Below are 14,612 nucleotides of genomic sequence, written 5' to 3'. Positions count from 1 at the left end.
TGGTTCAGGGAGATAACTGGTGGAAGGCTGGCCAAAAAATAATGGATGATGATTTCATCTGTTGATGTCACTGTCAGAAATTACTCCTTTTTTTTTTCTCTTTAAATTGAGGTCTACTTTTCAGGGTTCCCTTTATTAATTGAAGGCAAGTCAATGAAGGGATGGCCTGAGCTGGCAGACAAAAGGGTAGGATTGCAGCAACCCTCAGTCCCATTCAAAGGGTTGTTGAAGAGTTTTGTTTTAAGACTTGCTGGTAGTTAATTCCTGAGCCATTGTGTGCTTGTCTCCTGAGTGTTGTCGACTGGAACAAAAGGACAAGAGGCAATGGGTCACAAGTTGTGGCAAGGGAAATGCCAGCTGGACCTAAGAAAGAATTTTCCTTTGTGAAGATGGTTGTGCTCCTGAACAGGATGCCTGGAGAGGCACTGGCATCTCCCTCATCACGTTTGCTGGGGGAGCCCTCAGTCTGCTGCCTGAGAGATGTTTCAGAGTTCCTTATGCTTTGGGCAGAAGGGTGAAGAAAGAATGTCCCAGGGTCCCTTCCTGTCCAAACCTCTCCACGAATCTGTGGTTGGCTTGCTTCCAGCATTCCTCAGATGAGCAGATTGGCAGAAATGCCTGTGACTCCTCTGTTCCTGAGCTGCCACAAATAACTCAGGCTTTCATCCCTGTGCTGTTCATAACAGCTCAACCTTAGCAGTATTTGAAGGCCTGAACTCTTGTCCTCTCTCCCTCCAGTACGTGGTTCTGCTTGGTGTTGATTTGTCAGCACATCTCACAGCCTCTGTTCCCCCACTCCATGATCTCTGCTTGGTAAACAGGAACAGGGACACACTCACCAGGGCAGGGCAGCCAGCCCACAGCTTAGAGGCTGTTGTGACTCAGAAGGACAAGTCATCCTTGTTGTCCTCTTTGTGCTGGGGCACCGTGAGCTGTCTGTGGGTGACACTGTGTGTTCCTGACCACCAGTTTGGTTTCTTGACTGGTTTTACCTCCCCCAGCCACGTGCTGGGATTGTGATGGAGTGTGACTGGGGAGGATGTTCCAGAGGCCAACCCTGATGATGCATGGGTTCTGAATTCTGGCAGAAGTCACCTGTCCTGCTGCCTCCTCTCCATTTCTGAGCTGCTCCTGGAACAAACAGCCCAGCAGCCTGTGGATTGCCTTGGCTGTCTTTTCTGGGACTGGTTTAGTCTTGGATAGCTGCTTACTCATGGGTGCTTTGGTGTGCTGGCATCCTGACCTCTCTGGTGGGGACAGAGTGACTCTGTGCAGGCACAGCAAGTGTGCTCTGTGGGCAGAGGAGGTGCCAGGATGGCCCAGTGGTTTCATGAGGACTTTGAGCCATCCCAGGAAGCATCTCAGGCTGGCTTTTCTTTTTGCCATGCTGTGTTTTTGTGTGCCAGCACTAATGACTGTGTCCTGAGCTCCATTGTGCTCACAGTCTTTTTGCTGGATCAGTACCTGAAACTGATTTCTGCATTAGGTGAACACCCAGAAAGGCAGGAGAGGGAAGCTGGAAAGACATAAGCCACAGGGAATGCTGGTAACCTTCTTCCAGCCTCATTCCAGTTGCTTTGAGCTGTGCAGCCTGTTGTCCAGAGATGTTGGTCAGCACTAGCTTAGGTTGAGGACAGTTTACTGGGAGAGGGAGAAAAGAGTTCTTAGAGGAGAGTGGCTGAAGAGCTAATCAGCTTAGTCCATACCATAGTTTATTCTAAATCTTCCTTTAGCTTTCATACACAAGTGCTATAAGCCAGACTTAAAAATAGCTTAGTTTCTCTCTGACTGAAAAAGAAAAATAAAGGTCAGATGTGTTGGTTGGTTGCAGTCTGTACATTAGTAACAAATCATCTGCCCCTTTTCCTTGCTTATGTTTCTCCTTGCCAACTTTCCATTTCTCCTCAGCATATGGTGAGTGTGATGGCTCTGTGAAAAGCCATTTGCTTGTGTTCTCTAATGGTTTCCAGATGCTGCCAGAGGCCTGGCCATGGAGAGCTCTGACAGCACTGGCTGCCTGTGCTCAGGCACCTTGGAGTGCCTGTCTGGATGTGGCTGTAGGGAAGGGTAAGGGATATTCTGTAGGAACTGAGGATTTCTTGTGTGATCCCTGATTTGTTACTGGGAAGCCTGTAAATAATTTATTTCCTTCCCCCCTTTTTATTTTTTTCCATCCTGGTTTCCAGGAATCCAAAACCAACACAGAGAGGGGGTTGTTCTGATTGCAGGTAGGTCTGCTTGTTTGAATTTATGATGTTCTGCAGACACTCATTTAAACAACCCAACACATAAATAAAGCCCCCAAGTAGATTCCATAAACAGTTCCTGCCTTGCAGATTGCCCAAGCAAGTCCTCCTTGCTCAGCCACCAGCTGTGCCTTGGTGTAGAGACTCATTTTCTGCAGAGGTTTTGTGTCAGTTGATGACACCTCACACAAGTTGTCATTGTTCTGCTACACTCTTCTCAAAGAGAGTAATATTGAGAGCAGCTTTTCAGTATAAAGGAGTCATGAGCTTGGAATATCTGATTTGCAGTTGATAGCTTTTTAAATTCCTTTTTTATCAATGAAGTGGAAATTTAAACTGAGTGTTTTATAGCAGTATCATGGGCCATCCATTGTAATAGTTGAGTATCAATTTATCATTAAAATTATTTGTGAAATAAGGCAATGAAATGGAAGCAGTGATGGTGATATGTGACTTGTCCACTTGTGATGTGTGGATTTAGGTATGTCTGAGGTCTGAGATTTCCTAGATTTGACTGTGATAATTATTTTTGTTGTTGGGTTTTTTTGTTCAGCTTCTTATGAAATTTTGCACAGTAAAGAAGAAAAATTTTGGGAAGAGGTTATTTTTGTTTGGTTATTTTTTCATCCCCCCCGCCCGCTATTTCAGAGTATCTGTTATAGAATAGGTAAGAATGTGACAAAAGCAAACTCTAGCAAAATCAACATCTTTAGAATATATGTAAAACATTACTGTGCTCAGTTCTTCAGAATATGCTTGCAGTTAAATCACAGAATAATGGGAACTAATTATTTACATATTCTAAACTTGCAGATCTAAGGAATTCTGTTTACTAATAACTTTTGTAAGCTGGATAACTTATGTAGGAAAACCTTTTTCTTTCACTTGAGAAGCCTTGAAATGATGAACTGCTGAAGAATTTATCATCCAATGTGAAGCTTTGACTCTCTTTCTTCAGCTCTCCACTGAAGCTGAATTGTGTTAGTTGTGTTCTGTCAACTCTGTGGCCAGATTCATTTTTTATCCTGCTGTTCTAGCAATGGGATTTACATTGTACCTGTGATACAAGACTGGATCTCTGTTTCCACACTACAATCTGCCTGCTTGTTTACAAGTTCTTTGTATTGATGCTCTGGTCCACATGCAGCCTTTGTCCCTTGTTGTAGAGATGTCAGTGTGTGAAGATCTGTGAGTTCAGTGTGTGCTGCTTTCCCAGCACTCACCCAGTTCTGACTCTGCTGCTGTTTAAAGAGAAAGTGTTCTTATTTCACCAGTACAGCTCTTACAACCTCAGGTGTTACTTTTTCTCTGAGATGTGTTGCACATAATTAATCCTCCCTCCAGATCTCATGTAAATATTGCAGCTACTTCCTTCTGTAATTTCATTAATTATTATTAGGAGGAAAGAACTCCTCTTTTCATAGGAATTGTTACCATCCAAGCCTAAAGCAGAGGAAATTAGCCTATAAGGATGTGAGAATACCCTCTAAGAGACAGCTAGCTGGTGGTGGAGTGTTTTCTTGTGATTTGGGTATTGCATTTATATTATCCCCCTGTTTTTCAGAGGGAAAACAGGGGCTCAGGGTGCATTTCTAATCTGGCTGTCTGTTATGATGGACTGAAATGCAAGATTAGTCACCAGAATGAAAGAGTCTTCAAATGACTTGCCCTGTTTTGGATGCTTTTCTGTTAGACATTTGTGGTAATTCTTAGCATTGTTTTTTACTGTTTTCTAGGCTTTATTCATGGCAGAAAAAATGTTCTATTACTTAGAGTGGCAATTAAACAATCTTAAGTCCTTTCAGTCATGGAAACCTGTTTAACTTCCCTAATACATTTTCAGTGACTATGAGCAGTGCATTTGGAAGTGAGGTTTGTTAATCAGCAGGACAACCTGAACAAAAATCCTACTTATTCAGTTGGGTGTAACCAGAATAAATAATCAGAGAATGAGTATCAGTAATGCTTTGTGCTGTTCCCAGACTTTAGGCACCATTTGCCACTGAGATGGTTTGTGTGTGAACTTTGTTGGATATCAGCTGACTTGGAGAACGAGTCAGCTGCCAAGAGTGAAAAAAATAATAAATTGCTGGGACACCTCTGCTTCAGCCACATTTGCATTTGACCACAGGGTTTGGGGTTCTGTTGCACGTGGTGATGCTTGGGGTAGCAGATGGAGCAAGTGGTTATTCTTGACATATTTTAGTGGTGATTTTACTTACCCTGGTGCTTGTATTTGGCCTTTTCTTTCTTAAATGGTGCTCAGATCAAGTCTTCATCTCTGTATTTTCCATCTTTCAGTATTCTACAAGCATTGTTAATCTACATCATCAGTCTTCCTTTCCTGAAGGTAGCCCAGGCAAGGGACACTTTGACCCCTCTTACAGCTGGCAGATACCACTTGAACGTGATCCTAAAATTAGAAGGGAGCTGGGAATATGATACCTTGGTCTGTCAAAAATAGCTTTTCATTCTTCCTCTTGTCATTTTATCACTAATTACTCATAACCACCCTGAGAAGATGTTATGTTACCAGATTGCTGCCTCTCAGTTTTGTCCTGCTCACTCACCTTCCCTTCCACAGCCTTCAGCTTTTAAGGATTCTCTGCCTTTCTAAGGCTGATGTACACTGGACTCCTTCTTGCCTCAGGATACTTGTAGTTGTTTTTAATGAGCTCTTCAAAATTTTATTTTCTTCCCTTTATCCCCTTCTTTTCAGCCTTGCCTAGTTTGTCTTTACTGACCTCTTCTTGGGGAATTGGGATTCTTCCTGGAGCCCATCAGTGCTATTTCTGAAGCACCATCACAGAACAGCACAGTATGCACAAATAAAACCAGAACCTTTTCCACTCTAGAGATTATATTCCATTATGAAGTAGGTCCAAAATATTTGTTGTTAGACTGAGGAATTGGAGACTGTTGGAATCCAGCGTTTTACATGGCATAGGTAATTTTTCTAAGCAGATGTAACTTGTTTTTTCACTGCCTTAAAACAATGTTCCCCTTCCCCCACCAGAACTGCCACAATGTGGTTTCAAGTGGTGAGTTGATAAGGGTTATCATTTCTAACCACTCTTTAAACCTGGCATGAAGTCAGGACCCACCTCAGACAAGAATGATAGTTCAGAGCTTTGCAACAAGAGAGTGTGAAAGTCTCTGAAATGCCACCAGTGTGGTGTATTATTCACCTCTAACTTGATGATTTATTTGTTTATTTTAGATTTAACTGTGCATGTTGAAAGAGTGAGGTGCATGATAGCTGGGAGGACAGGATTCCTGCCACATAGGTGTGGTTATTAGAAAAATCTGCAGGATACAGGAAGCCTTTGAATCACAAACCTGTGGAAGACTGAGACATCCCTTGTTTAACTCATGGCTCAGCAGGATTGCTTGGCTTTGGCTGAGCCATGTAATAAAATGCCAATCCCAGGAATTTCTACTGTGTGTTGTGTTAATGCTGGTTCACAACTGCTTTACTGGAAGTCATGGCCTTCAAAACAAATTATTCAACCTCTCTGGTCTTAACTCTTTCATGTTTGGACCTTGGTGCCTGTTGGCATCCCTGGCAGTGTCATTCCAGCCTCCTTTACTGTGCCAGGGTGGGACTGGCTCAGGAAAGAAGAGTTCTGGCCTGGTGGCTGTTACCCAGCAATGCTAAACCAATGTATTTTTCCCCCCTTTGTTTCCCCAGCTTTCAGATGGGTTGAATTTTGTCTGCCATCTGGGTGAACCTCACAGCCACTTGAAAGAAGAGTGGCAGGGATTGTTTCACCATCCTGACTTGGTACCTTTCAACAGGTTAAACAATAAATACAGAGGAAACCTGTATTTATTATTTATACTGCCTTTCTTCTCCTGGCAGAGCCTTAATAAATCTGCCTTGCTAATTGTCAGCTAGTGTTAGAAATGAGTACTCAGTCCAAGTTCATTGGAGAAAGTCTTGCAGCTTTTTAAGGAAAGAAATACTTCCTTTTGTTTCAAGTATACTCCAAGTCCATGGGCTAATTGCATTTTCCCTCCTTCTGCCCTGCCTTTATTTTGCACACAGTGCAAAATTATTATTATTATTTATTTTGCACACAGCAGTGCTTCCCAGGTGCTGGGTGCTTTCCATGGAGATGATCTTTGCTCCTGGGATTCCTGAACCTAAAGGATGTAGTTCAGGTCTGCATGAGTTCTGTTGCTGTGTTCTCCTCTGTTCTACTCAGTGAGTTCTTCAATCCTGCACTGGAAAAGCCAAATAGATGCAAATCCTGGAATTTCAGCATTAGCCACTTGCTGTCAAAGGGCAGGTCTGTTCTGAAGGTTTTCTGCTGGGTTCACAAGGATTTTTGTGGGTTTGCTCATACAAAGTAGCTTTAAACTGCACAAAAAAACTTTTCTTACGTTGTCTTTTTGGCAGGTTCTCTGAGTATCATGTTTGTTCTGGAGAAACATCTTTTGACTCAAAGAATTGCTTCTCATATGGGTGGATTCCCCTTCTGGGACAAGCTAAACAGAGCCATCAGTGTCTCCCCTACTTCTGGGACTCTGTAATGCTTAGAGCAGCCTCATTAAGAGATCTCTTTGTTTCAGTTTAGGTCAGTCAGATGTTGTCACTCCTGTGAAATAACTTTTCTCATTGTTTTTCAGATGATTTCTGCCCAGTGACAATATATAATTCTTCCTGACTGAGTCACTGCATTTGAGATCTTTTATATGTTTAAGAGTTAAAATTTAATTCCGAAATGCAGTCATCATTTTGATTTTCCATATCTTTTCCAAGGGAAAGTCTTTTATTGACAGAAACAAAAACCAAATTACATTTTTTTTTTTTAAATATACAGATTTAAAATGTAGCTTTGAAAATATCTAAGACAACCCAAGTTGTCGTAGGGGCCAGAAGTGAATGCTCTTGTGTTTGGATGTCACTGTGCTGGAGCAGCTACATGTTGGTGTTCCCTGCTGAAGTCCTTGGCAGCTGGGAAGGGACCCAAAAAGCTTTGTGTCTTTGAGCTTAATCTTAGCACAGTCATGGTGCTCTAAGACCTAGAGGAAAAAACCCTGGGAATACTGCTGGGTGTGTGTGGGGCCAGCATCTTCTGCCATGAGAGCTTTTTACCAAAGTCCTTCATTCTTCTGAGGCCAAGGAGAGGCAGGGAGGGGATGGAACAGGCAGAGCTGATGTTGGGGCTGATTCAGGCACATTTTCTAAAGCAGCCAGTGCTGGGCAGGGCTAAGGTGGAGTAGGAGTCTGGAAAAATTTGGTGCTATGGTAACTGCCAGGGCTGCTGGTGAGTGGAAGCAAGGCTGTTCTGACTGAATCACCAGCATGTGTCTGCGTTTATTTTTGCCAGTCTGCTCTATTTGGAATTGGTCTAATGATGCAGCATTTTTGAAGCTTCAGATTAGGTGTGGGGGACAGGTCCAAGTATTCAGTGTTCACTGCTCAGAAGATGGTTTTAGGAGGTCACTTTAGCTTAGCTTTGCAGATTACCTATGATGCATAATGGATATAAGTGTATTATTGCCCCCAAAATTATTTTTTTCCTGTTTCCCGTTTGACACTGGGTGCTGACATTCCTGTGCATCCTTTTTTTTTTTTTTTTTTTTTTAAGGGGCTCTTTGGATCTCTCAAAAAGGAGCTCCAGTTAAGGGATACCCCACAGGGAGTCTGTCCACATCATTATGGTCTGAAACCAGGGGTGAGAACAGGCAGGCCACAGAGGTTTATGTTGAATGATATTCAATATAATAATTGATTCATTATTAAAAAAAAAAGGGTAGTAGTGTGCTCTTGATGATGCCCACAAATACTGTTAAACTAGTATTGCATTTGTTGCATACACAAAACTGATTTGGAACATTTGGAATCTAGGAAGTGAGAAGCTGTTCTGCACCAAGAAGTTCAGAAAGCATCTGGTGCTTTTGGGGGTGGTGGAGTTGAAGATTTAATTTTTTTCCCCTCCCAATTTTCAAGAGAATAGAGTGATTCCATTTTATTGATTTTAAAGCTCATTTCATCCATTACTTCTGGTACATAAATTGATTGTAGATGATAAAAGCAAAATAGCACTTTCTAAAACAAAACCCAGCAGTCAAGTCTGTGACAATTTGAAGTTCTGGATATAAGCTGTGGGCTGTGGAGTTGAAACTCAGCATGGTGAGGGAGTCTGTTTTTATTTTAGGTTGTCTGCAAATTCTGTCTACAGTTCTACAGCCATTATGGTCTTATTTTTAAAGTTTGTCTTGAGCTTTAAATGGGAGCAGAAGTTGAAGAGCAAAAAACTGTGAACCAGGAAGGTTTGTGGTCATGTTGCTTTTTTTTTTTTAGCAACATATTTCCATGATCTTGTGTATGTAGATTAAAGTGTAATCTTAAATTTAGAATTTGTGGAGTTGTAGTGCTTGCTTTTTATAAAAAAATACAACCTTCCAGTCTCAATTTAAAGCTATGTTGTCTGAAAATGGAAAGATACAATTGTATAAGTTTTGTATTTGGTTATGTGCATCAGATTTAGCCGTACACAAAAGAGGGGGGATGAGTCTGCATAGAAAATAATGAAGTTAAGCAGGATAAGCTGAAGTGGGTGATGACCTATTTTATCTGAGTTTGACAATTAGGTTATTTCCTCTAATTTCCAATGTTTTCCTTGGTGTTGCCACCCTTATGGTGCAATACAGAGCAGAGACCCAGCGGGGCATGGGGACAAAGGGCACCCCTGGAAGTGCTGCAGCTGGGGCTGTGGTGAGGCTGTGCCAAGGCTGTGTGCAGAGCTGTCCTCCCTGCTCAGTTCTGGGTCTCTTCATGTCAGCAGCAGCAGAGGGATCACACAAGCACCCTCAGGCAGCAAGGAGGGATGGAGCTGCCCCCTGGCCCTGTGCCAGCAGAGCTGTGCTGTGTGATGCTGAAAGGCAGGAATCTGACACCACCACATGACAAAGTGGCCACAGTTCTACAGGGCTTTACCTTCAGCTGAGCCAAAGAGATCAGGACATAAGAAACATTCCCTGTGCCAGGAGGTGCATCCTGTTCTTTGAACCAAGTTTGTCACATCCAACAAATTCAGGAGGTCTGCAGCTTGGTGGTGTGACCTGGTGAAGTTGGTGGGATGGTCTTTGCTAAGCAGCAGAATGGTCTTTGCTAAGTGTTTCAGACCTGCCAGTGTCAGGGTGAGCTCTGGTGTTATTGCTTCAGGCTTAGATGATGCTTTTACACCGAGTTGAAACAATTGGGAACTTTGAATCACAGCTCCCCTCAGGCTTGAGCAGTTGGTTGGCAGAGGTGGCACTGAGGTTGTCGCTGCTCTCATAGAGCTGAGGGCAGTTTTAGCTGTGGATTGGATCCTGGCTGCTTGCACACAGAGATGGAAAAAACACATGGCAAACCCCACCATGTTGTAAGGAAATCTCAGTAGAAATAGAGAAATTGAATAAGAACTCTCTTATCTGCCAGTGCACTAAGAAGGTGGCAAGGAAGAGCTGGAGTAGTCCCTGCAGATATAGGAGAGTCTTCTATATTGTGCCTGGAAGGCTGTAAAAATATCTCCAAATTCAGTTTATTACAGATGCATGTATGTCAGATGACACTGGGAGGCTGAATTTTTAGATGCCATAAATGCCTGCTGTGGAGAGGCTCTTGTGAGTCAGGGAGCTCATGGGGATGTAACTTCTGACTCGTGCTCTGAGCAGTGCAGAAGATATTTACAGCAAAGGTGTGTTCAGAAGTTGTTCTGCAGCACTGACCATAATCACTCATCTTTGGTATCCTTTGAGAAGTGCAGTAAAAGGCCCCCAGACCCTGCCACTTTAGTATTCATCCAAAACCCCCACCACCCAACAGCAAAAAAGCCAGAAAGCAAACCTTACAAATTAAAGAAGCTTGTTTAAGAATAGCTAATAAAATCAGAAGGGTAAATTTTTTGAGATGGTAGAGAGACTGTTTAAGAAGACATTTTATTGGAGGATCAGACAGCTGATCAAAACACCTGACAAAATTAGACATAAGGATGAGAGGCAATAGGGATACACACCTGAAGTTTAAATTTTATTCAATGAGACAAGTTGAAAGAACAAACTTCTAAGCTTAAATAACCCAATAAGGTTGACAAAATTAGTTGAGGGACATGTGGCTAAAGGTCTGAAATTTTAAAGGAATATTTTTCCTTCCCAGCACGTCAGGGATGGGAAGCAAGCTGGAGTCTTAGGAGAACTTCTCATGAAGAACTCTCAAAGCATAGGAATGTTTAGAGGTTCACAAATGCCACTCTTTTGCTTTTAAAGGATTATCATTCTGAGGTAAAAGAATTAATACAGCAACAATGTTGTTTGACAACAAAAAAAAAAAAAATTACAGACCATGCAAATTAACAGAAACAGAAGACACAAAATGGGAATGGGCTTAAGCATTGCAATAAGGAAGAGGAGAGTTTGTGAAGGCTGGGTTTGCCTTACTGTCCTGCTGGATAGGTGCACAATGATTTGTATGAGGATGGAATAAACAATCCAAACTTTATACAAAAAATGGCCTCTGAGCTGCCATTTTGAGTGCAGGGTCAAGCTGTGTCCCACTTCATGGAGAAGTGAGTTCAGTTCTCCTCTGCAGTCAGAACATAAATGGAATAAGAGACCAGGAAGGGGGGAATAGAAACCAAAGCAGAGAACATTGTTATGCTGTTATCTGTAATAATCACCTTAGGCTTGTGTTGTGTGATGCTGGTGGCTCTGGTTATTCCCTGCTTCTCAAAGAAGTTACAGAACTGGGAGTGTAGCAGGAGCACTGAGCTGGAGATGAGCTTCCATGAGAACAGCTGAGCAGACTCTGATTAACCAGCCTTGAGAAGAGACCTTTGGGGAGGGGTGTGAATCGGGACTTCAAAATCCTTGAGAAAGTGGTCAGGGAAATGCTTTTCCTCTTTCTTCCAATTTTAAAATAAAAAATAGGTTGGGCAGGAATTGAATGGAGGAGCTGTGGGATGCTGCCTTTTCAAAGAGCTTCCAAAGGTTCAGAAAGTGAGATTGTGTAAAATATATGCTGAACAATGAAAGAGTGTTCTTGGAAAGTACAACTGAGTGCTCTGTCCTCTGCATCCACTGTCAGCTATTTTTGGGGACAGTACATCAGGCTGGACAGACATCTGTCCTCATATACTATATCTGCACTTAGGTGTTTTTTACTGCCTTCTTAATCACCTATATAAATAGTTTTTTCTGATATATGAGTAAAAATACCCTACAAATACCAAATTGGGAATTAAAATGCTGATTGTTGTCCAGTCCTTTTCCTACCAATTAAGAGCCAAAGAGTAACTGTAGCTGTACATTGGAAAGCTGTCGACTAGAGGAGATTGATCTTTTATCTTGGATTCAATAAAATACATAAGTAATGGAAAATCTTTAGTAATTTTGTCATTCTTCAGTAATTTTTGTGTGGATTTGGTTTATTTTAGTGCTATATTTCTGCTGCAGGGAATCTTGTGCTGTGACCATTCTTTTGCTTGACTGATATTTTATTTGCTTTTTTTGAAGGTACATGGGAATAGGACTTTCTGCTCAAGGAGTCAACATGAACAGGCTTCCTGGTAAGTCACTGTTAAGGTTTGTTTTACAATCTGTGTTAAATGTTCATTTGAAATAAAGATTTTTCTTTATATATATGTATTAGTGAATGTGTGTTTCTATTAATAAAATTGCATTACTATAATTGTCTTATATCTGGAAGCTTCAAACCATTGAGTGTTATCTGAAATTGAGTTACTGGTGTTGTCAATGCAGCCATGATGATTTCAGCAGATAATAGAGATTAAAGCTAAACTAATAGGTAATGGGCAAGATGATGAGCTTTCAGACAGGCAAACTCTTTTTTGTGTCTGAAAAGTAAGTAAGAAAATAATTCTGCATTTAATCTGTATACTCCATTTGACAAATTTACATGAAAGAATCTGGAAATGACAGGATAATTGGCCTGTTGTATTGTCTGCATTCTTTCCTTCTTCCCACTGAAAGACTACAAAAATGTGATAGAGTGGTATTTCCAGTTAAGATTGTTGCTTCTTTTGTTTGAAATGTGTGTTTTCAGGTTTGCTGCTAAGTTGGTCAAGTGGCTTCTTTATCGAAATAAATAATTGGTAATCCTTCCTTGACAATATCCAATTTATTGAGCAAAATAACACTTTCTAGATATATATTGATGTAGTGACTTCTATGCCAGAAATTCTTTCAACTGAGCTTGAAATTGGAAGTTTGTATTTGGTAGAAAGTAAATGTTCTTCAGATCTCAAGTGAATGACAGCTGGTCAGTGGTGGGGGCATTCTTGGCCTTGGGTGCTACTTCTGGTGAAGTTGTTTTAAAGATGAAATTGAGCTCAGCCCTTATGGATCTTGGTGTCTGGAAAGGAGAATGTTTTGTGGGTGTCCTAACAAAAGAAAGATCTGTCTTGTGGAGAATGCTTTGAGTGACACCTGTGCTTCAAAGAATTTGCATCTTACTTCAGTCTGTATTTGTTAGTAATTGTTATGACAACTGCACCAGTCAGTCCTACTCCCCCCCAGCCCTGATCCAGGTGGGTTGTGTGCCATGTACAAGGCAAAGCAGGAATTGAGTCCCATCATCTCCTTCCAGGGTTGAAGTTCTTGGAAAAAGGCTTGTTTGGTTGTTAATGGAGCCTGTTCTGCTCAAGAAATGGCTCTGTGGTTTGTGTGATGGAAGGATGGGGGAATGTTTTGTAGGCTTGGCCTTGCAGATGGTTGGTTGGATTTTGCTGTTTTTAGGATTCCCCTGGGGTTGTAGCACAGGTACATCCAGGGGTCAGTGCTAACCTGAGGTGGTGTGTACTGAATGTCTCAGGTGTGCTGTGCTGAAATTGAACTGCCAGTGTAATTTCTTCTTCTTTTTTATTTTTGTCCCCCTTTGGTGACTAAAAATTACCCACTTCTGATAAATGGCTTTAAAACCCACATGGGCAGAATTTGTGGCCAGTCTGAGTCAAAGTGCCTGTACACAACTGTCATTTCTAGAGTGCATGTGATGAACATGGAATTCTTTTCTCTCAGTGAAATAAAGCATAAAGTGAACTTGAGACTTGAGATTATACAATTCATTGCTAAATAAGCACTAATTTGATCCTATGAACCTGTTGTTTGTTTGATCACATGCAGATTATGCTGCCAAGAGTCATTCTGTGGTCATAGTTAGGTCTCTCTCCCATCATCTGTGTAAGATTAACTGCATGGCTTTGTATTGTAGCTCAGTAATTATCTTCCTGGCTTTTGGACAATGAGTGTGATTTTTTTAAAATATATATATATATATTTAGTATATTATTCAAGTAACTGTAGTGAGAAACATTTCCAGGCTTAACTGTTATCAGGTCCTTCACAGCACAGAGTGAGTGAGAGCTCACGAAGAAGTGACAGACTTTGGAGTCTTGACTTGGCTTTGTGTCAGAGTGTAATTTTAACTTTTTGTGACCTGAAACCCTGCCAGGTTTCTCTCCTTAGACCCTTTCTAAGTCACTTCTGCTTTAACAGATTGATTTTCACAGAGTGTGTTGCCAGGGAAGTGTGTAACCACTACAAGTGGTGGTTGGGAGACCAGAGCCTGGTACAGGAGCCAAAGTTGGTCCCTTTCTTGTTCCCAGTTTCACTTGGTGGCACCCTGGGAGTCCTAATTCAAAGAACAGTCTTGCTGCTGGGTTCTGTCTCAAACTCCTTCTCCCTCCACAAGGACAAACACTTTGGCCATATCCAGTTCCAAGTCAGGGCATTTGTTCTTTATTGCCAGATTTATTTTGGCTTAAACCCAGCTGGGTGCTGGTGGGGGTAGTGCTGAGCTTTCTCTGGAGATTACAAATGTGATTGGAGCACATGAACTGAGTTTCCTGAACTACCCCTGTCTGCATTGAGAATAGAGATTGCTTTTAATTGGAGAGTTCCCTGTCCATGCTCTACTCAGGGTTTCTTTGTGCTGTGCTTTGAAATTCAGTCAGCAGGTCTGAAATAATTGTGGGATTATTATTAACTACCAACTTTTGTGATCCTGACATATCTTGATTTAAAAAAAAATATTAAAGACAATTAGAACATTTACTAATAAGCATTCTGCTTTCAACCAGTGGCTTTTAGTGAAATGTTTTCTGCTCACTTCTTTCCCCACGTTCAGTTTTTTTCACGTGTGCTCAGCATTTTGGTATTTGAGGATGAAATTACATGTTGCAGCTGAACTGATCTAACTCCATGTCATCAAAGGAGAGAAACCTGACCCTTCCCTCCTCTCCACCCTATCTGCACAGCCACTCTTCTTCCCTGGTGCAAGCCTTTGGCTCTGGCAGTTGTCACCTTGGCCAGGGCAGCTTCCAGGCCAGGCAGGAACCTGGTGGGCTGGTTCCT

The 14,612-nt window shown here is 41.7% G+C and overlaps 1 protein-coding gene across 2 annotated transcripts in view; it reads left to right on the top strand.

Annotated features, from left to right (window-relative positions):
* RANBP10 (RAN binding protein 10) overlaps nt 1-14,612 on the top strand; it is a 63,898-nt gene that overhangs the window by 4,568 nt on the left and 44,718 nt on the right. For both annotated transcript variants that reach the window (XM_054640584.2, XM_054640583.2), the window contains exon 3: nt 11,754-11,806. In XM_054640584.2, the coding sequence (XP_054496559.2) occupies nt 11,754-11,806 (53 nt within the window). The remainder of the gene's footprint in view (nt 1-11,753; nt 11,807-14,612) is intronic.

The sequence above is a fragment of the Agelaius phoeniceus genome, chromosome 12, assembly GCF_051311805.1.
Source record: "Agelaius phoeniceus isolate bAgePho1 chromosome 12, bAgePho1.hap1, whole genome shotgun sequence".
NCBI lineage: Eukaryota > Metazoa > Chordata > Aves > Passeriformes > Icteridae > Agelaius > Agelaius phoeniceus.
The sequence above is the reverse complement of the archived record's forward strand: the minus strand, read 5'-3'. Positions and strand labels throughout refer to the sequence as shown.